At 38.7% G+C, this 25961-nt stretch overlaps 2 protein-coding genes and 1 long non-coding RNA gene across 3 annotated transcripts; 1 reads left to right on the top strand and 2 right to left on the bottom strand.

Moving 5' to 3' along the window:
- Positions 1-673: 673 nt before the first annotated feature.
- LOC147229203 (uncharacterized) lies at positions 674-2119 on the bottom strand. Its single transcript, XR_015106860.1, has 3 exons — positions 2010-2119; positions 1557-1651; positions 674-786 (listed from the first exon to the last, which is right to left on the bottom strand). It is a non-coding gene; the product is annotated as an uncharacterized LOC147229203 (long non-coding RNA).
- Positions 2120-6010: 3891 nt separating this feature from the next.
- On the top strand, positions 6011-15233 carry azi2 (5-azacytidine induced 2). Its single transcript, XM_086156063.1, has 8 exons — positions 6011-6147; positions 7607-7860; positions 8457-8573; positions 8770-8869; positions 9216-9349; positions 10501-10565; positions 11760-11869; positions 13849-15233. Exons 2-8 carry the CDS (start codon positions 7642-7644, stop codon positions 14295-14297), a joined length of 1194 nt encoding a protein of 397 aa, XP_086012189.1. The 5' UTR covers positions 6011-6147; positions 7607-7641; the 3' UTR covers positions 14298-15233.
- A 1105-nt stretch (positions 15234-16338) lies between these two features.
- On the bottom strand, positions 16339-23134 carry cmc1 (C-x(9)-C motif containing 1). Its single transcript, XM_086156064.1, has 4 exons — positions 23026-23134; positions 22566-22658; positions 17241-17331; positions 16339-17046 (listed from the first exon to the last, which is right to left on the bottom strand). The coding sequence occupies exons 1-4, from the start codon at positions 23042-23044 to the stop codon at positions 16926-16928; spliced, it is 324 nt and encodes a 107-aa protein (XP_086012190.1). The 5' UTR covers positions 23045-23134; the 3' UTR covers positions 16339-16925.
- Positions 23135-25961: the final 2827 nt, after the last annotated feature.

A 25961-nucleotide genomic window follows, 5' to 3' on the forward strand; every position in this document is an offset into this window, starting at 1 on the left:
TTTGTTTTTCTAAATTTGAGAGAATATTCATTTATTCCTTGTTCAATAAAGACAAACTAAGATCACAGCTACATTAATAGTTTTAATGTACGTGTCTCAAAAAGTAACCATGACTGAAAATAGTGAAAGTCTTGTTAAAACAAATACAATAACTCAAATGCATATACAACTTCCAAGTTCAAAATCCCTTCAATGAATTGTTATTAAGGAAAGTAAATAATGCATAAACATGTTTTTTAATAGGAATTCATGGAAAGAGATTTGTTCCTGGGATTAAATAGGAAAAAACTACACTTGCACAATATACAGCAAGAAAATTTCTGCAGTGTGAAGTGCTTTTATATTGCAGTTTAACTTTCATTGCGAGGACACAACAATATACATAACAATCAAATATTATTTCACACAATATCTTATATATAAAAATGATAAGCAATGCCCCCCTATATACCCTATACATATATGGAAAAATTGTCAGTTTGTTTGTCTTTCTGCTTTTAAAGTGACAGAAAAGTCAATTGTTAGCCATACTCCCATCATTTAAAACCATGCTATTTGTCAGCTACCTTGCACTGTTACCTCTGCCAGTCATTTGACCTTGCTGACCCCCTGTGATGAAACCACTAAGGTAGCCATCAGTCATGGGTTGCCCTGACGGCTGCAGCCATTAGTCTGTGGACTTAGCCTTGTCAGCCCCTTCCTGGTGGTTGCACACTCAAACCTGAAGCCCTCTATGACCAAGGTCTCTCCATACGTCTCTATGCTGGTCTGACACTCCAGCTGAATCTGTCACAACACCATTACGTCAAAAATGCAGTGCACAGTATGCCCAAGAACATATCATAAAGACAAGTTATTTTTAAAACCATTGTTAATAATTGTCAATAACAGTAAGAAAGAGAGGGAAAAAAATTTTTTGCGAAGGGCCTTTCAACAATGATAGTGAGTGAATTGTATCCTTCAGCCCAGCACCGCAGTTAAATACTTAGTTCCATAAATTCCATCCATCATTGCCCAAAAGGGACTTAAACTAACTCTTAAGGCCTTGCATGAATTCAATATTCTTTTCATGAATTAGTTGAAAAAGTCACTCTGGATGACGCCAAGAAAAACAACAATTTATTACAGCCTGAATCTAATTACAGGGCTCAGATCAAAGCAGTAATAGGGTAGATTTAGGACTTGAACTTGAGCTCAACCTAAAACCAAAATGTTTCACACACAATTATCCAATGTGTAGGCTGTTATTCTCTACTGTATCAAATTTGGAAACCCAATGCCAACCCAAAGTTTTCTTATCCTCTTGCACTTTATGCATTTCAACAAAGCAACAAAAGTAAAATAAACCACAGTTTGCTGTCTATCTAAAGTGGCAAAATAAGCTTTTACAAAAGGAAAAATTAAAAAGACATTGCTCGGAGAAAGGTATACTTTCACTGAAATTAGCAGACAAGATTTCATCTGATCATATGCCCCACTGCAATCCCCCGAAGAAAATTAAACAAAGTCCTTTTGAGATAAGAGTCATTATGCTTTACTTCCATACATGTACATACCATTCTTTTGCTTCTCCGGTTAGATTGGCATGTTGAGGTATACTGGTTCAACAGCTTCTCTATTTCTCTCATCAGCAAACGGCCTTCAGTTAGCACTACCCTTACACAAAAGACAAATAATGTTGTCTAACATCCACTGTCACAATAATTTTTGCACAAGCTGCAAATCAGATAGCTGGTTTGGATCATTACATGCAGAACTAACAAGTCCATTCTTTAAAAGTCCAAGTCAAGTAGAATTATTAACCAGTCAAAATTTGACTTTAGCTATGACAGCATAATTTATGACTGAGAAAAACACTCATTATATGACAATATGCATCTCATGAATATTTCCGTATGTGTGCTTGAGAAAAAACTATGTGCACCTTTTGATGGTGTTAAGTATCAAGAGAGGGGAAGTAAAAATGCACAAATCTTACTATGGCTATGAAAAAAAAAAGTTGTTCTTACACTCTTCAGCCTTTAAGAAGCGGATCTCAGATTCCAATGCCATGTCATTGGACTTAGTAGCTGTGTCCATAACCAAGGCCCCCCTGGTGCAGTCCACACCTCTGTCTCTTGTGTCCTTTTAAGTGATTAATGTAGCAATTTTAAGAGATAATCAGAGACGTGGTGAACAACATAAAAACAAAACATTTGAATATACATCAGTTTGCACTAAATAGGAAAATGATACCAAAACTTTGACAACTATGCAACAATTTCAAATTGAGAGCATCTATCTTGATATATCAGACGGGCCAGAAGCCTAGATTTGGCCTTTGATTAAAGCTGGGTAAAGACAGGATTCAAACTCTCACTTTCGTTGACATACACACATACCTATGCAAATATGATCAGGGGACTAACTTCACACAAATTGTCAAATCAACATACATAACATTGTGAATAACCATGTACAGATCAATGGAACCCTGTTGCCATGACATGTGCAAATTAAGGTATCGAAGGCTATTATGACTCGGAAAAAAGAAACATGGAACAAAGTGTAATTTATGTCTGCTTTTGGAGAGACAGCTCAACACTACTCTTATACATAGGAACCACATATGAGATGTGCCAGCAAGCTGGGACAAAAGTGTTCTGTTGCTGTGAAACTGCAGACATGGGAAATTTAAGACCAATTCCTGAGAACCTTTGTTTTGAGAACACACTGCCAGTCGATCTGGAACAGTCAAGGTACTCCTACCATGTCACATTCAACTACTAAAAAGATATTTGTTAATAACAACAGAACTAGAAACAGTGAAGCGGAGTGAAAAAAAGCCTATCTTTTCTCCTGACAACAATATATTCAGACTCAGACAGAAAACATTTGTACTCCTCTTCAAAAGATTTCTAATTCTTTTTTCCCCCCAAAACAAAAAAAGACTGGATTAAGTATTTTATTTAAAAGACAAAATCAGTGATGATACATCTGGCACTTTGTGCTTTTTAAAGGTGTTTAAATATTGTGCATCTGCCCAGGATGATGAGACCACAGCCTTCACAATAGGGAAACCTTGAGAGCGGACCCTTTTTAGCTCCATCCCTACCACATCTTTTCCTCAATTCATGGGGTTTGATTCCCCCTCAGTGGTCTCAAGATAACATGTGGTTAGATACCAGAAAACATGTGGTTTAAGTTTGTTATTCAGTTGTAGTCAAAGTAGTATTGACCAGTCAGACGCCAGAAGGGGTTCATGCAAGTAAGAAGTACAAAGTAGTTGAAACCTATTTGCAGCATTTTGAAATTCGTATCAACTGTCAGTAGTTTTATGATGAAAATTCTCCACTTGCAGAAAATGTTGTTAGTACATTTTATCTTTCAGCTCAAACTTACTTGCAAGTCTAAAGATGTAAAGTCCAAGACTAGCATGTATTGACTGAAAGGAAGGAAAGGCATGGAAAATATATCTTGACTTCACAGCAACACAAAAAAATGTTAAGTTTGTTCCCAGAGCGTAATCACAGCCAGACACATAGCTAATTTGTTCCGTGACTGGGTGTAAAAGCTGTCCTCACCACATCTCACAGCTGCGCTCACACAAAATAACTGGATGTTCCAATTGTTCCAAAGATATTCTTTTATATTTAGGGGTCAGTATGGAGTATTCCTGGCTACGCATCTGACTACATAACCAGATCATCCAGCTCCATCTATTTTAAGTGCTTTTTCCTTTGTCATTACCCTGGCAAGACTGCTTCTTTTCTATCTATCTATCGTAATGCTTTGCCTGGAGAGGTGACAGCTTTAAAGTTAAATAAAAATACATCATCAATGATTCCAAACAGGAAATTAGATAAACTCTTGACCTCTGAATTTTTCATGATAGTGCAAACATTGACTAAATGTGTTGGTCAGATCCAGAATATCTTCTAATTTTTAGAGATAAATAATGCCTTTAAATGAAATTACAGCCACATCTTAGGGAAAAAAAGTTATTAGTTATTTGGGAACACACTAACATTTTTTTCTATGATTTTGCTTTGACACAGATGACTGAAGAATTTAATTTCTCTATGCATTAGTGGAAGAATACATGTAAGATATCACTTGTTGTGACATGAGTAGCATTATACACAACAGACTATCGATAGTTGTTTTTCTACTCATGGATAGGGTTAAAAGTGCAGGCAAAAAGCTTGTTATCCCTTATTATATGAATACAAGACATCATCAGCCTTGTGTTTGCAATAGTTTTTAGCACAATCCCTTAAAGTAAAACAGCATTTCAACTGATATTCTTGGGCTATCTTTTGAAGTGCTGGTTACTGATAGCTGGAGATCTGTTTTAGCAGACTGCCATCTCTCTTTCCACTACAGATATCTTACCCCTCCCATCATTTTTAATCATTCCTACAACTTGTTCTTCAGAGCATGATCTCCAGCTTAACCTTGTTGATGCTTGCCATGAATAAGAGAGTGGCATGTTTTCTCAAGGTATGAACACTGCTAATTTTTAATTCCCTGGTCAAACCTGCCCTGCCCAAGGTTCATCATACTCATACTCATCGTACATTAATTTTCCAATGATAAGATGAGGCAATTGTTTTCCTTATTTTAAATCATCATCACAGACATGCATTTTCATCATATATTCAATAAAATCACAACATAGTATTTCTTATTGAGACCCTTGTTTTTTCCAGTGTCATCTTAATTTAATCTTGGGTTATGGGGAAAGTTATGAGAGGATAAATGATTTTATTATTAGTGCATGTAATGATTATTTGAACCTTTTTCCTGTACTGATTGGTTTTCTTACCACACTTTCAGTTGCGTAAGCAAAAGCCTTTGCTGCTGTTTGTTTTATCTTGGCCTAGACACACATAAATTGCTTTCATTTCAAGGGAGAGGAAGTAAATATACACAAACCCCACTTAAGCTATTAACATCATTTAAATATAAATTCATGGTGTGACTTTTCAGGCAGAAATACCAATACAAATACAAAACTGTCTCTTCCCCTTATCATAATCCAGGTGAACACAGCAGTTGCTTAGTATTTCTAAAATCTACAAATTACAGCTGAACAACAACAAAGACAACATGGCAATATTGAGAATTGTTATAGTCATCATTATTATTATTAATAGTAGTAAATTAGAATGAAGAAAACAAACTCACTTTAAGTCCAGCACAAGGCGTCAGGAGAGCCAAAAAAAATGAAAAGAAAAATGGTTATGAACAACATTAAAACTTGGAGATACGCTTTTATAAACTAACTTTAATAAACTAATTTTGGACTTAAAGCGATTGCTTGACTTGTTAATGCTAATATAATTAAGCTAACTAATATTTGCACTGATAAAATGTATTTGCCGCGGCAATACCAATAGCCAATCCGACCAAACATTTGAGTATGCTATTCAAATGACAGCGATACTATTATTTTTCTTTTCTTTTTTTAAACAGTAAAAAAAAAAAGGAATTCATTTTGTTTGTATTGAGTCTCTGACCCTTCGGGCTAGTTAGCAAGCTTTTCGGTCTTAGTCACCGCTAGCATGACAATTGAAGCCTTTCTTGAAAACATAAAATTACACGTCTGAATTTGATACCAACAGATTTTTGAAATTAAAAAAAAAGTTAAATCACCTGATTGTTTGACAACTGTGTGCACCACGTATGGCAAACGGGAAAAAAAGAATAGAGCCGACTCTTCAATTCATTGTCGCAATTATACATAATACACAACAGGTGTCCCCCGATGTCAATCCCAGTTCGAACCCAGTGGAGAAAATTAAGACTTTACAAAAGTTATGCACCAAAAGCTGAGAGAAAGGCACTAAATGCCGCCCTCTCCAGTCAGTGTCATTTTGTCACAACAGCAAACACCTTCACGGAGAGACCTTACCTTCGTTTGAACGGTTCTAATGCTGAGATTATGCTCACCTTCTAGTTACACCTTGCTTTTATTTTGAAATTACTTGAGCACCGAATTGACTCCCGGAAGTTTTTGTTTCCTATACTCTCAGTTGTCTGAGTGCCAGTGTGTTGTCACGTCTCTTTGTTTTTTTCAGAGAAACAGGTCTTAATTTTCCCCAAAAAGTAAATGGTCATCTTGTGTGTTCAACGCAGACATAATTGAGGGCGACGTCTAAAACGGTTAGTAAATGTCAGCCGTGAAAATAAACAGAAAAAGTGTTTTTGCTACGCTTAGCCACCAATAGCCAGGAGACGTTAGCCGAGCGCTAGCTTACTCACATCATCGGATCATTTCGTTCAATTCTTACCGCTGTGATTTTTTTACATATTTAGCTATATATTTCATGTCTCGTTGTTGTTTTCAGTATAAATGTGTTATAAGTCTATATCGTAGTTATTTACCTATGAGGTTGGTCGATTGTGACCAGAGTCCTTGGGTGCTAGAACGGAACGTTAGCATCATATACAAACGGAATTCTTTGTTTATATCTCGGGTGTGGTAAGTTTTTCAATTCTTTGTCGATCAAAGTTTGTTTTTTTCTCCATCGGAGCTCATTTAAGCCCTTATTGATGAGGTGGGGATAAGATGATGTTCGTTTACACCTTTGTTTCGTTTCTCAATGGCCTCTCTTTAACAAGTAGTTTTCTCGCCGATTTCACTTTATCTCATTTCCGTGTCATTCAGTGTTCCGTTGAAGGTGCTCGCTGTTTTTTTTTTCTTTTTATTACTTTTCTTTCACCTAGCCATGGATTCGAGAATGGTTTAGACGCATTTGTTGTCGTCTACGGGGACTAAGTTTCTAGGGGGTGAAAAGCTTGGGCCTTCACTATTAAAACTTGGTTTTTGCTGCTTCAAAAACGCTGACATCATCAACCAACGGTAGCTACACTGTGTGTTTAGCTAAGAATTTAGAAAGGTGTTTAAAAACCCAAGGTATCGTTGGCTGGTTGAACTCATTGACCTCTGACTTTTGATCAGCTTAGTATGACTTCCAATGTTTTTCAGGTCTTTTGATCAATTACGTTTAGTCCCATACGCTCCAACTATACCCTTTTTATGTGTAGCATTAAGTGAATGTAGACTTTTTTTATTTTGTGGATTGATTTGCAAAAGAAAAAGAGCAGCTCTTCTGAATCACAAAGTTCACGGAGGAGGAGCCACAACAGGAGAGCGAGTATTTGAATTTAAAATCAATGGGGAATCATATTAGATAAATGCAATTTGAATACTGATCGAAATGAATAATTGAGCTGTCTCTTCCCCTAATGTTTGCCCTGAGAGCCTAACTCGATCTAAGCCAACACTGAGAGGGAGAATGTGGGGTAAGCCCCCAATGACTATATGAGGGTAAACAATCACAATTGCAGGAAGTTTATTTTTAATTTGATATTATAAGGTTGTGATAGGCAGCTTTAAACAGATGTTTAATCATTACTGGGTAAAAATTCAGATATGAGCACAATACATGGATGCAGACACCTGTGATTTCCCCTAACAATATTCCAAATGAGAGGTCATAGCAGTTTTATGTTCTATCACAAAATGTTGTTTGATTTCATTAATTCACCAATCTTTTCTTGAGCTTTCTTGGACAAAAACTGTTATCTGTTAAATAAAATTCTCCTCATATATCCCCAGGTCTTCTATCGACTTTGGCATAGGCCTATGCAGGCATGGAGCCCGTGGCAGTGGATGATGATATCTGTATTCTCAAACATGAGACGGCCTACACCACCACTGGCGAGAGTCCCGTGTCTGTGTGTGCAGGCGATGAATCTGTTGCCTCCCACTTTGCCCTTGTCACAGCCTATGAGGACATCAAAAAAAGACTAAGAGACACGGAGCGAGAGAATACTTTTCTGAGAAAGAGGGTCAAGCAACTAGAAGATAAGGTATTGAAAATTAACAGAGGTTTGGTAGAAACAGAAGAGAAAGATAACTCTTGAGATCGGTAAAGCAAAATTATTTACAGCCATTCCAGATAGACTGGCAGTAATTTAATGATAACTTTTTACTCATGTTGTGATGAACTAAAAATGTTCATTAAAACCAGTGAGAGAAAATTTGGAAATATCAGTAAATTCATCATTACACTTCATAATACTTGCCTGGAGGGGACTTAGCTTTCCGGCATCATTAATACTGTTGGCCAATATTCAAAGTTTTGAAACAATGAGAAATAAATCTTTAACCACCTATGAAGAGTGAAGGAAAAAAAATAACAGATGCAGTGCATGTCAGAGAGTTATTTCAACATAAAGTGTATCCATATAGATGCTTGGCTTTACTGGAAATGCTGCAAATCAAATAGGCAGAATGCCGCCCCAGGAAGTGTCCATTGTCTTGATGAGCTTTTGGCCCTCATAATCAAACATTGCTGGATAGTAATATTGTACCACTGATGTTTCATAATATGAAATGTTTTTCCATATTGGTGTTTTTTTTCCCCAACTGTTTTCATATATACTTTATTCTGTCTCTTTTGCAGCTTTTCAGGCCTGAGGCACCTCCATCTGAGGGTCCTCAGTACGTGAACAAGGCCTTCAGTGCTTACCGAGGAATCTATATAGAAAAAGAGGACTTACAAATGGAGCTCAATAAACTGGTGCCTTTACTTAATTATTTGACCTATTTATTTAACAGACTATAGTATTGAGCACAGATAATATGTTGTAGACGTTAAAGCTGTTGAAATAATAAATACAAAAATAGATTGATGCATTCTCTGGTTTCACCAGTTGGTTTGACTCATCAATTGATTTGCTTCCCGTCCCTCACCGTCTGCTGTCCTTATCCATCAGAAAAGGGAGAAGAGTGAAAGTGAAAGATTGCTCAACGAACAGCTCCAAGCAAAAGAGCTGGAGCTGCTTCAGCTGAGGACTGAGATGGAGACCAGCCAAGGTCTGTGGGGCAAAGTTAAAATTACTATTTACAATATTACATGCAGAAATATTTGAAAGTAACCACTTGTATGTATTTGTTCAACCTACATTTTTTGTTATTTTGCTATATCATTCTTAGATGTTATGCATTGTACCATTCACTGTTAAATATAGCTGAAAGCTAAAATAAACACCTGTAATCATATTATAGCACTGCTAGAATGTTGATGCATCATAATAATACAGCTGATGATGATAGTAATAATAATTCAGTATATTATGTTGTCATTTTGTTAGATTTGTATTGAAATGCCTTTATTTATCATGTATCAGCAACACTTAAGCCAGCTTTTTTTTGTCTGCAGTGATGAAAAGCCTCAATAGCAGTCAGGAATACTGGCAGGGAGACCGAGTCAGCACTGAACTAATGATACCCCAACTTCAAGAGGAGTTGAAGAGGGTAATGCTGGAAAACAGCAGACAGCTGGAGAGAAGTGGGGTAAGAGAGTTGAAAGGTTTAAAGTGTTTGTCATATGCACAGTCTGGAAAAATGTTTCCCAGCACAATGAAAGTCTTAACTTTGCCATCCGCAGTGCAGCCAGATAAGTAGCGATAAATGAATATTAAACCAGATGCAACCAGTGCAGGGAAATGAAAACAGTAGACAAAAATGCCTACAGTATTAGCAAGATATCACTCCTGTACCTCCGGCTGGAGGGTCGGAGTGTTAATAGTCTGCGTTGAGGCTGGCTGTGTTTTTTGGTAATGGAGGCAGCTTTCCTGTGAACTCTAAGGCAGTAGATACTCTGCAGAGAAGGCAGTGGGGTCCTGCTGATCTTCTCTGCAGTCTTTACCACTCGCTGCAGGCATTTGCGGTCCAGAGCAGTGTTGCTGTCGTGCCATACGGGGATGCAGCTGGTTAAGATGCTCTCAACAATTCAGCTGTAGATGTTGTTAGGGATCCCAGGCGGCATGCCAAGCCTCCTCAGAAAGTACAGCCGCTGTTGAGACCTCTTAACCGTCTGCGTGGTGTTGAGGGACCAGGTGAGCTCCTCCGTGATGTGGACACCGGGTATTTAACTGCTCACCCACTTTACCTCAAGACCTGGGATAAACAGTGGCTGATGAGGTCTCCTGTTCCTCCTCTTGTCCAATTATCACTGTTGATGACTGTTGAAGGCGGAGCTGTTGTCCTCAAAGAGCATCCTGATGTAGGAGTCTCAGTTTTCAAGGTGGGACAGGGATTAATGGAGGGTAGCACCTATGGTATCTGAGGTGGACCTGTTGAGCAGATATGCAAACTGCAATGGGTCCAGGTTGTCCTGAGTGTTGCTCTGAATGTGGGCCACCACCACACCCTACAAAAACACTTCATCAAGTCAGAATTAGATAGAGCGGACAAGTGTAAAAGAATTTCTGAGACGAAAACATGCTCAGAGGTGCTGGTAAGCAATAACACCTTATTGGAAAAGAGAGGGGTAACACTGGAGGAAGTGTTGGCAAAGCAACACAATGTTACTCAATAGAATAACTTAGAAACAGGGAGGATTAACTGGTAGTGAGGAGTGTTATGATGTTGTATATTTTTTTGTAATATTACTTCCAGTTAGCTTCAGACACTAAATTTGGCACAACTTAACTCTGTTTTAGGAAGGACACCATGGAGCTAATGGCCCGAAGCTGGAACAGACATGTGATGCAAACTACAATGCTAGGTACTGTTGATTTTTCATTTTTCTTTCTAGGCAATGTATATATTAGCCTCAGTTTCAGTTGCCTAATGTGTGTGTGTGTGTGTGTGTAGGGTGTGTAGTGTGCATATTTTTGGGTGGGGTTATGGGGGGAGAAATAAAATTGTCTGGGCTCTATGACAGTCATTACTGGCAGCCACTTGTCACATTAATCTTTTAAGTTGCATAAGTAATATATTTTCCAGTGTCTGTGTGTGCTTGTGTATACAACTGATGTGTAATGCATCTAGAATATACATTGTAATTCAGCCTGAAAACACCAATACTGTTCTGTCAAATTTGGAATCCAATATTCAAGATAGTAAGTCTTAGAAAAGAAAAGCGTTTCCAAGGTAGATATTTGATACTCCTACAAGAACACAGAATGCTGTTGCAATCTTTGGCCACTAGAGGAGGGTGCAGCTTTATGCATGACTGTTTGTTAGTCTGCAAATGACATGCAGTCCACTTCAGAAACTCCCGAAGTTCTTGAAACATCAATAGAATATATCTCCTTTAAAAACCGATAAGTGCTTCTTGGTATCCGTCACACAGATGTGCCTAGTATCCACGTGTTCAGGGAAAATGAACTTCATGTTTGTATTGCTTCACATGTCAGCAACCCTCTGATGGTTGCATTTCATAATTTCACAAAATGTTTTGCCCTTAATTTTGTCATCAGTATTGGTTGAAAATCAGGCAGATTATTTTTAGGCAAGATGTGTTGATCTTGTATCCTAATTAAAAGTGTGGAGAGAGCAGTTTTTAAAGGTTTCATGTCATGAATACAACAATTTTTGGTGATTTTGGTCTTTAATATGGCTGAGGGAGCATTGACTTCCCTTTTGGTTAAAAGCAACAATATTTATGTTGTGAAACATGTATTCTTATTCTGTTGAATGCTCACTTTTAATTGGATAACTAACATTGAAATTATTTTTTAACAAAAAATGGTATCCTGTCAACTTGCAACAAAAACAATAAGTAAAAATGGATTGTCTCTCCTGTTTAATAAGAACATAATAGTTTAAATTTGAAATGAAAGGTGTTTAAATTATATTTACTGAATTACTGTGAAATATTGACACATTGGATTTTGCCAAGTATGATCCTGCTGAGTTTTTTTAAAATGTTACATTTTCTCCAAAACAAAATATTCTCTTCTCCATCCTCCTGAAGGGAAAGGAGCTTGAAGCAGACGTACAAGGCTTTGTGCTCTCAGATCACCAGTCTCCATTCAGAGCTCAAGCATCAAAAAGATCTGATTAGGAAAATCTGGCCGAGACCAGGTAATGTACGCACACTCATAAAGTGTATTCATCAAGTGTGTATTGTTTTGTTTTGCATTGTATTGTGTTGTATCATCTCAAATTGCAATGCGTGTGTGTGCGTGTGTGAGTGCGTGCTTGCGTATGGTCACCACATAATACATAGTTTAAACATTACATAGTTGCAAAAATGAGGTACTCTTAGACAAAACAATCCAATAAGTCAGGAAACCTACCTGATCCTTATATACAACTACTGCCATTTTTTTAATAAATTCTAAAAGGTTTAAAAAAAACATATGGATAGTTGTTAACATTGGACCTCAAATCTTAAAGAATCTCTCTCTGCCCTGTACAGTCACAGTTGTTTATTTGAGGAGGGTTGGGTGGGCTTCGGATCTTGGTTCTCCGCAAGGAAATAATTGAGGCTCATGCTAAAGGAAAAGGGTTTCCTGTCACCTTTTCAGTCATAGGTTTTTTTTTTCTTCATAAAATATCTCATTATATTGTCAAAGGATGCCAGAAGCATATTTCTACTTCTTAAGACAGGTTGATAAATTATAACATAATAGTAGTTTGTTCCTCCCTTCACCATGATGGATTTTTTACCTATACCTTTCCTCTTTATTTCCTTGCTGTGTCAAAGGGAGCAGCACGGAGGTGAAAATTACAGTGAAATAAAGCAAGAAAATAAACCTTAGCCTATTTATTCCCCTGAAGAAGAGGGTAATCCTGTGACTTAGATGAGACAGATGGAGAGGAATCAGGAAAGCATGAGTTAGGAAGAGCCAAAGAGGGAGGAGCCCAGGGAGAATGGGCTATATATTTATTCAGATATATTTTGCATTCATATTCGTGTACTGTTCCTTTCGAATCACTTTTATTCAAATATTTCACTCGGGAGACCCTCCAATGCAAAGCTACCATGAAGGGACAAAGAGGTATATGTTTGATGGCTAGAGAAGTAAAAAAAAATGGAAATTATCTCTTTTGTTGGCTTCATTATTCATAAACTCACAATGATTTGATTGCAAATGAATGATGTGCTTGAGTTTTGGGTATTTGATTTGTGTAGGGATACCCTCATTGAGAGAGAGGGAGGCTTGGATCATGCATTGGAGTTTATTCAATATTTTTCTCCAGTGCATTGTGCATTACTATTGTGGATAATCCCTTGCTCAGGGACCATTGCATTTCATTGATGCCGTTTGCATATTCTACACATCTAACCTGCCATGTGGTGCAAAAAATGTATCCTCTCCCTATTCAGCTACTGGCGGCTAATTACGAGGTTAGCAATTAGGATGGTTTTCTGAAAAACTTCATCCTTATTTCAAAAATAAGTAACTTGTGCATGCCATGTGTTTATTAAAGACAAGACAAATACGAGATCACAGTAACAGACACCAGATCAGATAAGGAATGAAAATGTGGAAGGCTTAGTTAGTGTTGACACTAAAAGGGTATAATAGGGAAGTACCTAGCTTTCAAACACATTTACATTTTTTTCTATGGTTTTGGTGGGTAAATTATAGAATTACAATGCATTAATTGGCTGACTTATTTGTTCCAACTGGCACCATTCAACAGTGTACCAAAGTAGTGTATGCGTGCGCGTGTGTGTCACTGTGCAATGCTATCAGTGATCAACATAGCATATGTCATGATTTTCAAAGTGAGCTAATAACGAATCACAAATCCAGTCTCAGTCACAATCTGTCCAACTATTCATTACATCAGCCGCTTGTATTCCTCATTGCCCCGCCTCACTTGCATTTTGAGTGTAGCTCATTGGTCAAAAATGAGAGAAACCCCTGTAGCACCGCATTTCACAGCTTTAAAAGTACATTTTACTGCAAATGCCAGTAATGCTGCCGCTTCCATTAGATGCTGTTCACATGTACGGTCCATCCTTCCATCATTTTCCCAGTTAAAAGCACCATCCAATTTTAATCCTTTACACTGAGCCCTTCCATCTTCCCAAACCTCTCTGTTTGTAGACGTCCCAACAGTTCCAGTGCAGTGTCTGGACGACATGGAGAAGAACAACAACCATCCAGTTGTCCGGGGCTCAGTGCCTCGCCCCCCTAGTGCTCCTCCTCTACCCTGTTGTTCCGGTCGTCCCTGCCCCCCTGGAAGCGTCCCGACAGGAACGGGCGCGCTCCTGCCTGACAGTTTGAGAGATGACTGTTGGTACAACGGGCCCTGGCCCACCCAGCATTGCTCCGGAGAGGGTCTCCTTGGGAGTGACACTTGTTCTGTGGTCCTGCCCCCACCTCCCCTGAACCAGGCCTCCTTAGATGACAGCTCAAGGTCCTTCCCCAGTCCCCCCAAGCCCAGTGACGCTATGTTCTGGGAGGTACACTCTGTTGCATCAAACACATCATCTTCAATGGGAAACTGTAGTCCCAGAAGCCCTCCCAATACTGAGTGGACCAGGCCCTTTTGAGAGGAACTTCAGCATGAAGCTAGACAATTACAAATTTAAGTGGATAATAAATGAATGGATGACTACTTTCAAACCCTGCCACATAGCTACCACCTTACCTGCCTTAAGTTGATCAAACCACTCCTCCAGGCTGGACAAGAAAGACCTACTGGTTGTGGGTAATAGATGTGGCCACAAAAGGCCTTTTTGAGGTTCAGACTTACTTCATTTGTTAATTTGGCATCTCTGCACACTGCAACCTTTCAGAGATTGAAGAGGAAACACTCAAGAGAACGACAGGCTCAAAAGCATCGACATGTATGTGTCCTTTCCTGCACAGCAGTTTTGTTCTGGACTTGCATATCAGAGGGTGGCTGTTTGTGTCGTGGGCATCTTTTGCTCCTCTGAATCTGTATAATCATGGTAATAAAACTAATGACCCAAAGGGCCTTTTGCTTTACTTTTACTTCATTCACTGTGGCCAGTGATAAATGGGGCTAAAGACGGTGACATAGCGCTAGAAATTTAAACACTGTACTCCTTTTGATGCAAGTCTGTTATATCACTGCAGAGTATAAAAAAATGTAGTATTTTTTGTCATGACGGTGTAAGAGATATTTAGGAATGAGGACTTGATGTTTGTACTTGTACTGTGATTGACAGAGACATACTCGGGGACATGGGGGGGGGTCCTTAAATGTAACTTAACAATCAAAAATGCTTTTAGTTCATGTGGAAAATTGTCACAGTAGTCTGACAGCTGCCCTCACGAATGGTATGTTCAAAAGCCGATTGCTCAACGATGAATTTAAAGAGATCCCATTCATTTTTGTATATTTGAGATCGTATGACCTTTAAATGTGTGATCATTCCAAAATGAAGTTTTTCACCAATCACAGCATCATGTTCTACCTTCAACACTGTTAAAATGTTCACGACTGAAATTTCCGTTCCCCCCCCACCCCTTTATTGCATACTATATCTGTATTGTTTTGAGGGGACATATGGATGTATGGTTGCATCTTATTGGATTATTTTGCTGAGATTTTAAAACTGAAGGACAGTTTCTTTGCATTGCAATCTGGAAACTGAAAACACGAGGCTTACAAAGATTTTGAAAAACATCGAAACCTTATCGCTACTGTGGTGATGTGAGTTATCTGTTTTGAAGTATGAGGAAAGTCTGTCTTCTATGTTTAGGATTTTGATTAAAATAAAGTGGAGGATATACGAAACCATACAAAATATCAAGAAGGAATGTGCTTATTTGTATAAAGGGGTTGTGTGCGGTGGGCACCAATATTCTGCCAAATGCAGTTTTGCACTCAAATCTATTACTCTGCTCAAGCTCCCCCATATTTCTGTATTTAAGAGCCATCTGTATTGGACACGAGACAATAATTATATTAACCTGGAAAAATGTGAGCTGTGACTTGAAAAAAAAAAAGATGCACAAAGTAATATGTTGTTGATGAGACATTACTTTAAAAAGAAGTGGTTCATGTTTACTGTGGTTGTTTCCTTCATTTTTTAACAAGTTTTATTTCACTGCAGTAATTTCCTACTTCTGTAAACGATTTGCAAAACCAAAATGCAATGTACAGTAGATATGGATTATATTTTAGATTTACTGCACTGAGACTTGTTTGTAAATATGGTAAATTAAAAAAAATTCAATCAAGTGCTGGGTGATGTTTCTCAACTATTTAAATCTATGTTCTGTTAAGTCTCACGTAGTCCTGGAAAATCTGGTCATTTAGTCATAAGCAGCATCTTTAAATGCCTTGTTAATTTGGAAAAAAATTAGTAAAAACTGCATTGAGTGTGTCCTCGCTTTGAGGATAATAAACGCCACTTTGAGGCCTGACCATTCAGCTGCTTGTCAACACCATAAGTTCCCACTGAGAAAAGATCCAATATCCATTATTCACAAACACAGGAACAAGCTTAATGAGAAATGTAGATAGAATCTAAGAAATGTCATGTGAATGTTCTGCATAACTTAAAATGCATAAATGTGAGTGCTTTTCTATTTCCCAAATTGTAAAAAAAAACAAGTCCATCTGAAATATATTGTATTCACAATGTTGTTTTACAAAGAAAATGAAAAGGCAAAATGCAATTATTAGCATTTCATGATTTGTTATTTGATACAGCGATACATTTCTTTCCTCCAGGGAATATCTGCAATGCCTGCAATGACATCCCTTATATACACTTTCACAACATCATTATAATGGTTTTTCAGCTGCTTTGTCAAAACAATCCTTAGGCTTCTGTGGGTCCTGGAACAGCACCTCAGCAGACCCACTGGATTTATAACTTCTAGACAAAAAAACGCACATTTTTCGACCCAGATAGGAGTATTTTCACTAGAACTATCAATACATATAAAGACCTGAATTTGTCAATATTCAAGATTTTACTCCATCGAAATAGCTTCATATTCAATATTTGCGGCCGACTGAATTTTACAATTCTTGCATTTGAAAGGGGGTGTTGGTCACAAGTTCCACAGGTTTAAACCCATACAGGCCGATGACTTTGTGAATGATAAGAGTCATAAACATGCTAAGCGTTCCCTGGACGAGAGCATCAAGTTCCACATCTTGCAAAATCATTGGAAGTGTTTTAAGTACCATCTGTTTGTTACATGCTGGTTGGGAGTTTTTGTTTCCGGTTCTTGCTGGGGATCCCAGTCCTCTCAAACTCCAATTTCTCTTGAATGTATTCCTGCTTACAGCGCTCAAAGAAGGCAGGGTCCTGGTAGCTGGCAAAAGACACAAGATATCACATTTATTCGACATAATCTATTCTAGGTTAGGCTCATTTTAATAGTAATCTGAGTAGTTTTGAAACTATTGAGTGAGACCTTCGTCAGCAGGGTGGGACTGTGCACAAAACAAGCATAACTCAATATGGGATGTATTTATACAAGGGCCATTTTACTGTGTCGCTACTCACTGCTGTGTAAGGCACTCCTTTAAGGCTGCGTTCTCTTCTCGACACTTGAAAACCATGAAGAAACCAGATTCTTTGCAGCAGTGGTTGAAGGCTGGAGGAGAGTCAGAGAAAGAAAAGGGGAACCGAGCTGAGCGCGATCTCATTGCAAACAAAAATCGTACAATTATATGTGCCGATGTGAGGTTAGGACAGCAACAGGAAGAAACCAAGACGGTCCTCATCTCGGAAGGGTGACAGATAAAATTACCTTGAATAACATGCCTTATCACACTGACAAACAAATGTTTCCTTGTTCTCTCACGGCCACAGGGTGGTTATATTTGTGGTTGCCTTTTTTTTCCGCTTTCTATTTGAAACATTCATCCCATGGCTCACAAATAAATGTGCTTCCATGCCACAGGCATTTAAAAACATTTAGAGAAACCACAGTTCCTATTATTTTTAGATATGAAATTTCAATTGTTTGCTTCTTACCATCAAGATGAAGCTGATAGAAAAATAAATGATGATGCTAATTTTGATGACAGAAATTCTGCAAACAATTGCACAGTACAAATACGTATGTAAAAAGTAAGGTTAATTTAAAAGAATCATTGCCTTGGGTGAAAGACTGTTTCATTTAAACACTACATCGAATAATTTGTCCTTTTAATCTCTCTTTGGGCACTGATCTGAAAAGATAAACATAAAGTGTGAGTTTAATTTAATGAGTTATAGTTGTCATACAACTTTTAATGGTCATGACCGGTGGGTTGGAATTGTAAATTTCAACAGTGCAACAACTGCCTCATCACATTTTCACAGAACTTTTTTTTTTCTATTTTTTTAGAAACAATTGTGGAATTTTATTGAGAGTGTAAACTGCAGGAAATTTTACTCAAGCTTTTGTAGTGTTACACTTGAAACACTTTTTTTTTTTCCTCAAATAGATAGAAAAAAGCCTTCTGTTGAGGAGAAAACTGGGGCTTGAAGACCAAATGTACACAGTGATATAATGGTAAATGGTGTTCAGTTTATCTCCGAAACGTAATATCACTACATCCCTCGTTCCAAATTCAATAAGAAAGCCCTTCATTGTAAACAAGGTGTTGAAGACTCAAATCCTCGCCCTGTTAGCAAACTCCTACCGCTTGAATGAAAGACAGTGCCCTTCTAGCTCCCCTCCGAACATCATAATTACCTTTATCGGAGGCATCAGTATGGTTATCACACAGACACTTTCATCAGAATGCAGATGTAAAAAATGCAAAACCAATTTAGGGAAGCAACACAGTGCGACTAATCTAATCAAGAAACGCCTGTCCCTCGTCCCATGGTGCACACAGGCTACAAAAGATTGCCTTTCTGATCGCACATCAACAGCTACACTAAAAGCAAATATACGAGGCAGCCTTTTTGTTGGAAGAGGCCCTTCTGAGGAAAAGTGTGATGGCACCTTCCTTTTTTTTTTTGTCTGTTGTGTCTAAATGCAGAAGCGTACTGACAGGAAAGCAGATGTACAGAGCTTCAACATTTAGAGACCATTAAGAGCCTTTTTAGGGAAGATACGAATCAAATCATTAAACTCGAAAAGATGAAGTGTGCCTTTTTAAATTTCCAATTTCATGCATACGACAACTTACAAGAATAAGTCAACCCACAAATCGTTTAGGATTATTTTTTTTTTAAACAAAATGCATGCTTTTTTAATTGGTTGGATGATTAATTGCAGTTTAGATCTCTACATTTAAGTGAAAGCAGCTTGATTTGCAGACATTACGGCAATTCGTTTGCTATTTTCTGCAGGGAAACTAAAAGACCAGGCATTTGACAACAACCTCATCCCTTTTTCAAAACCATGTCTTCCCCAGCTCTATAGATTGTAGCGAGGAGTGTAATATTTTTTAAAGGCTCTGCAGTGAGCAGCTGCTCTTTTTTTTTATCCTGGTGGGGTTCTAAATTCTACTTTAATGTGAGAGAGACATAAATTCACAAGAAATTTACATTACTTTATCAACTGACGTTAATTGTTGGTTTACAACAGTGGTTCTTAACCTTGCTGGATGTACTGAACCTCATCTGATTCATATGCGCATTCACCAAACCCTTCTTTATTGGAAAAATAAAATGTGATTTTTTTTTCAAATTCAAAACATAGGTAAATGTTTTACTGGTGCACAAAATGAATGTGTTCAAAGAGCAAAACCAGCAAAGCATGATTTTCACACAAAAACAGTTAGGACGCTGACTCCCATCATGTTCTGTTATACATGTGAATCCATATTGAATCCATATTGACCACTTTCTGTTGTTGCTCGACATCATTAGTATGCAGGGATTAAAATATTAAGAAAGAAATCACACAATGTACCTTCGCGACAGTCACAAGTCGACTGCTGAGCACACCTGCAGCAACAGCCAAGCTATTGAGCATGATCACCTACAGCCAGTGATGGCGGGAAGTGTCATCACGAATTATATGAGTTGGGTGCGTGTCTTGACCTCCACCGAACCCCTGGGGTTCAATTAAACCCAGGTTAAGAACCACTGGTTTATAAACTACACCTCAAAAGCTGGCTTCCATGTTCCTCTTGCCTTGGTCCCCTTGGTGGGCATTTTAGATCAACTGTTTTTCAGTCTCCACAGTATCTCTTCCCCCCCCCACACACATAATAAACAGATTACGACTCTGAAGCCAGATGAAGCACCACTAACGCAACGATATAAGGGACTTCTGAGAGTAACAAAGAATGGGATATTAAGTGAGAACAGGATATCAATGCATTTCCCATTTTTATGTCAAAAATAAAGTTCCAGCACTGTACCAGTAATTGAAAAGTTTGCAGGTGTCTATTTGCATTCCCAAGTCACAACTGGTATCAGGTCCCTATCCGTCCATGCGCACCGCCACATTTTCTGTGAATCCTGAGTCAATTTCTAGTTCCTGAGAGCAGCTTTTCATATCTAGGTTTCATATCTGGTCAAAGTAAAGATGCAAGAAGCCAGAAATAAAGAGCAACACGGAGAAATATCAGCTTATCACAAGTCCGCGCCTCATTAAAATTACGAAATTGGCAGCTTCAAACAAAGCTGAACAGTTCTGTTTCAAAACCATCACGCTCACTGACAAAGTATTGAAAACAAGAATGAACTGGTCATCGACCAGGGGAATACAATTTGTAACCAGAGGCAATTTTGTGATGGCATCAACAGTTCGGTGCTGACTTGAAAATGCTACATTACTGTTGAGTGGCTGTTACAAAGTGTGAACAATAAATGACATCAAGGTTAGAAGCAACAAAGCCGATCAATAATAGTGTGGGCCACAGAGCGATACAGGTGCAAAAATAGAAGAAAACACTTTTTTTCCCCACTTGAAACACCTGAGAGACAGTTACAGACATGGGCTGAAGCCCAGACACAAAAATACAGTACGAGATCAAAAAGGATGAAGGTGCTACAAAGAATACGCAGAGAAGCTGGTCTTGTGAGGGAGGGTTTCCGCTACCCACATAGTATCTATGTCCCATCATCATGCATATAGTATTTTGTGGTTTACACTGGCTTAGAGAGGGCGTCTTCAGGTTTCTACTAACTGTGCAATCTGGCCACCCTTTGATAGATGTGTGTCTGCAGTAGACCGTCGATGTGTGAAACACCTATGGCTATTTCCTTTCAGGCTGATCAGCAGCCAACAAATGGGCTGCTCCTGATTCAAAGAGAAATGAGTGCAGTATGTGTGAAAAACATTTAGTAACAGTGTCAAAAGTTTAAGCTCTGGACACATGAAGATGAAAAAGCATTCTAAAAAAGAATAAGTGAAAGAGAAATATTGCAAACGTGACAGCATTACACCCTTATTTTGATAGCAACCATTATGTAAATGCATCAACCGATCTGTATTTTGTCCCATACAAAGACAAACCAGACTAAATTATATTATGCAATAAATGCTAAGCCTTTTTCCATTGGGACTCTATGTATATATCCAAAGCCAACTCTGTAGAAAGTAATTTTCATTTAACCAAAATCTACATCTTTTCCTTGATAATGAAATAGCAGGCAAGAAACAAATCCTGAAAACCAAGCAAAAAGGGTGGGACCATTGTAATGGGTGTCTCCACTGGAAAAAAAATAATACGATATTTTCAATTCAATATCAAAATCAGCAAAAATAGCTGCATTAGCAATATTCTAAGCTAATATTTTAAGCTGAAGCTTAAACATCAGTTTAATTGTGCACTCACTTGTGATTTGTAGAGTGTTACCTCTTTCTTTGCACTGCACCAAGCAATCTAAAGTGACAAAAGGTACAACACCCAAAAAGCTTGTATTCCTCACTTCTTCTTATATGAATCCCAAGAAGGAAAATGTTCACATGTGTGTGTCATAGATGGAAAATAGGCAGAAGCATGGAACCATACTGTCACAGATTGTGTTATGGTTCCTGTTTACTATTTTTTAAAGTAAACACCTACAAAAGTAAAAAACTGTCATGGCACCAAATGTTGACAATCAAGAAAAAAAGCAACAAGGAGCATGTGAAAATTCACATTAAAAAAATATTGTTGACAGAAATAAAGTGGTGTCCCTTCAAATCTCATTTAGTAATGTTTTTAATATCCTCGTCATAATGAATATATCACTTCCCTGTATTGAACAACCTGTGTCAGCAGAGGCCTGCTGCCTCATTGAAAACATTCATTAAAGGTTTATCATTAACCTATATTTACATTTTATACTGTGTAAAAATGATGTGCAGATGAATTCCCACATAAAATCCACATGTAAGTGTAACTCACTCAAATAAGATCTGCCTTAACATGCAATTTTTACTTACATGACATGAATATTCCCAAAAACATGAAATAATCACATGGCTATTGATCAAAAAGTGATTTGGCTTCAAAATATTACATTAATATTTTCTTATTGCTCTTCAGTTTTAGGGATATTTGACTACAGCACAAGGCAAACAACTAATCCAACAACATACCAAAGTAAAATTAAAAAGTACATCATATGAAATGTAGAAATTCCCTATTTTTACTCTGAGCTGAAAACAGTGTGTACATATAATTGTCAATGATGTATTACTCCTGTACATTCATTCTATGTCGATAACAATATTCAAAATATAAACACATAATTTATATTAAAAAAAAACACGAGACACTGAGCAATTATTATAATAGTGATGAGAGGATGTTTTTTTAACACCTCCAACATAGACTCAACTCTGATCTGTGCGCGCACGCGCACACACACAGACACACACACACACACACACACACACACACACACACACACACACACACACACACACACACACACACACACACACACCTTCAACTCTTTCTACGCAGATCTCCTTGGCTTTCTCTCTCATCAGTTTGGGAATCAGGACGTCTTTTTCCACGTTCCTCAGGTGGATCTCATCTGTAGTTTGGGGGAGACAAGCGTTACTAACGAGTCAGGTGACAGCAACAAACATGGCTAGCATCAAACATAGGTCCAGTTTTCATTTCGTTGTTATTGTTTTTAACATTCAAACTGTCAAAGTTTAGCGGGATTCTAGTCCTTGTGACAAACGGTCCACACGTTTTGGTCAGGTGGAGCGACTATTTCATGTTATTTGAGTTTTTGTGTTGAAAGCAACATGGCTAGCTACGGGTGTTGCTAACACCCAGTGTTATACATCAAACGAAAGTAACAACAAAACATATTCATGATAGCTACTTCTTTCGTTGAATACCCCTCATGGGTAGAATATGAGCTATCTAAACCGCCTAGAGACGCCCACTACCTGTGTTAGTCGCTTCCATTGCGATGGCGTTTTTCAAAACATTACGAGACAACCAATGTGACCCTGATCACCAACGCGCAAATACTTCCGCTGACGTCATCAGTTGACGCCACGAACTACAAGTCCCAGAATGACCCGCTCCAACGCGAGACACCCAGATAGATCAGGAGGGAAACCTTTTTTTAGGACTGCAAGTTATTGAATATCATTTTTTTACACAAATCTATGCACAATATCATCATGATTATATTCATTTTAGCAGTAGTTACAGTAGTTGTGTGTGCACTCATGCATATTGTAAATGTTCTCAAGTTCTGTTGTGCTTTCACCCCATGAGGTTTCAAAGAGATACAAACTAGATTGCATTCACACACACACACACACACACAGACACACACACAAACACACACAAACACATACACACACACACGCATACAGACACATAAAATAATAATAGTAATTATGATTATTGTCATTATTATAAGTTGTAGAGGTAGTGGTAGAGGAAGAATTAGTGGTAGAATACAATTAAAATAAAACGCATAATGAAATTTAAGATGGGCATACGATGATATATAAAATAACATGGTATTTTTTTAATCAGATAGCTCAAAACTGCTCATCTTCAAACAGCACAGTTCATCCCACAAACACATTGATTGACAAGGTAGGCCAAATATCAACAATCAGCTTTATATTCTCAGCAATTTCACAGCAATTTCCTTCGGGATTAATAATGTTGTTCTTATTCTTATTCTTATTCTTATATTCAATCTGCAACCTTATTCACTTGACGCTCCAGTGAAGATAGGAGCAGAACCATATACTGATCACCACCTGGTGTTGAGTTATATCAAGTGACAACGAAGCCTGTCACAGCCTTGCAGGCTCCAGCAGGCAGTCGCAGTCCAGCTCCTGGTCTAAAGCTGATCAGGACTCGCTGCTCAACTGCCCGCACTTGTCCTGAGTTTTGCTCCCTTTAAAACAACCAGCTTATAAACAGAGGTGATGCTTGGGCGTGCCGTATTCACTGGAGGCCGTGACGGGCTTGTAGACACAGCCTCAAAGTTATGCGTCGTTTCCTCTCTACAGCTGTGAGCTTCATACTGTAGGGTTCATGAGCACGGGTTCCACAGAACTGACCACCCAGTCGGAAGCCTGACTTCCTACTGTTTGGGATGGGCACTCGGCAAAGCACAACTCCCAACAATTCATGACCCGAACGGCTAACTAGTTGAATTTCTCCAGGCCAAAACTATATTCATAGGTTGTAGAGTTGGCAGGCTGCATCTGGGCCCGTTGGAATTCCGCCACCAGTTCATTGACGGGATCCAGGTTGGAAGCTTGAGGCCCCTCCACTGTTGTTACAGTCTGGTCTTCAAGGTTTCGGACCTCCAGACACTCAGGGTGGTTCCTTTCCTCAGGTATACTGGAAGCTCTACAAAAATGGCCCCTTGGGCCTTGAACAGCAGACGGTAACCTGACTTTCTCCACAGTCCCGTCATCCTTATCCGCCACAGGTCTCCCGGATTCAGGCTCGGCCAGCTCCTTCATATCCCAAGATTTCTGCCGGTGGCTCCAATTCCCTCTCAGCCGGCTCACCGCTCCCCTCACAGCAACGTCCACCCTTGCGCAAAAATCTGCGCAAGGGTGCTGGAAAGGAGATTGTTGAACCTCCAAACAATGTGAGACTGGATGGCTCCGCTACTGCCAACCATCCAGTCGCTGTGCAAATCCCGTGCTAACTGCATCCGCTGCCATGCCAAGATGTCACACACATTTCAAGTCAGGGCTGCTCTGTCACCAATCCTGTTCGTGATCTTTCTTGACAAGATTTCCAAGCACAGTCGTGGCGGGTAGAGTTCCTAGAATGAAAACCTTTGCCTTGTCTTTTTTATTTTTTATTTTTTTGCAGATGATGTGGTTCTGTTGGTAACATTGGCAAAAAATGGCCAGCACCTCAAAAACCAGGCCATGATACTCTCCTGGACACTAGTGCATCTTTTAAGTCATAAGAACTACTTTTAAATGTCATACATTGATTTTAAGTCACTTTGCAACGTTTCACTCGGTACTTGTGTGATATGAGTTATTTGAGATATTTCAACAAAGGAAGGGTCCACTTCTGTGTGTGTGTGTCATATTGTCTGGCCATATCAACCTATTTCTTAATGCGAGTCTGCACTTCTGTGTGGTGAAGACAGTGTGAACACAATCACGCGTGGTAAACTGTCAAGATTCTGAGTAAAGAGCCCTCATCTGATCCGTCAGAATGACAGGTAACCAAACGCAGATACACCCTTGTACTCACACCTTGCAAAATGCAAGACTCTCACATACTTTGAAGCTAACAGCTCCTGCAAGGACTTTGACACTACCAGCTACTGCAAGAAACAATTGAATACCAAACCACTTACTCACCACTTTCACAAAACACACATGCTTCCACCACCTTCAGATGTTGAAGTTGTGAATTTCGTGCCTTTTTGCCTGAGCTCTTTGACCTTGCGAAATGAAAGCTACCAGGTCTCTCAGCGTGGGATACACACTGTAACTACCCTTACCGGCATAAACCTCAGGCTTTACACTGTAGAGTCACAGGGAATTATTTTTGTTCGTAAATTTAAATTCTATAGTGCCTATATGCCAATAAAAGAAAAGTTTTCTTCTGTGACATGTTTCGATGTTCATGACAAGGATGATTTCGAAATGTTCTTCCTTTGCTCAGGCGGTTTTATTTTTAAATTAAGATTTGTGAGAATGGATGTATTCCTTTACAGCAGTGGTTCTTAACCTGGGTTCGATCAAACCCTAGGGGTTCGGTGAGTCGGTCTCAGGGGTTTGGTGGAGCCTCCGCCGCAGAGGTCCACTCCTCACTCTAGTCTGCAGTTAGTGGGCACAGTCATGAAAACGTCCTGCTCTGAGATTCTCAAAGG

Source organism: Fistularia commersonii, chromosome 11, assembly GCF_037954325.1.
Source record: "Fistularia commersonii isolate RoL2024-O1a breed Wild chromosome 11, RoL_Fcom_v1.0, whole genome shotgun sequence".
NCBI lineage: Eukaryota > Metazoa > Chordata > Actinopteri > Syngnathiformes > Fistulariidae > Fistularia > Fistularia commersonii.

Excerpts from the sequence above, each read along its gene's own strand:
- azi2 (XM_086156063.1), top strand. The coding sequence starts at position 7,642 with ATGGAGCCCGTGGCAGTGGATGATGATATCTGTATTCTCAAACATGAG. Across the intron at positions 9,350-10,500 it reads GACAGCTGGAGAGAAGTGGG|GAAGGACACCATGGAGCTAA; the intron begins GTAAGAGAGTTG and ends ACTCTGTTTTAG. Across the intron at positions 10,566-11,759 it reads GATGCAAACTACAATGCTAG|GGAAAGGAGCTTGAAGCAGA; the intron begins GTACTGTTGATT and ends ATCCTCCTGAAG.
- cmc1 (XM_086156064.1), bottom strand. Across the intron at positions 17,332-22,565 it reads CTGCGTAGAAAGAGTTGAAG|CCTTCAACCACTGCTGCAAA; the intron begins GTGTGTGTGTGT and ends ACTCTCCTCCAG. Across the intron at positions 17,047-17,240 it reads AAGGAGTGCCTTACACAGCA|CTACCAGGACCCTGCCTTCT; the intron begins GTGAGTAGCGAC and ends GTCTTTTGCCAG.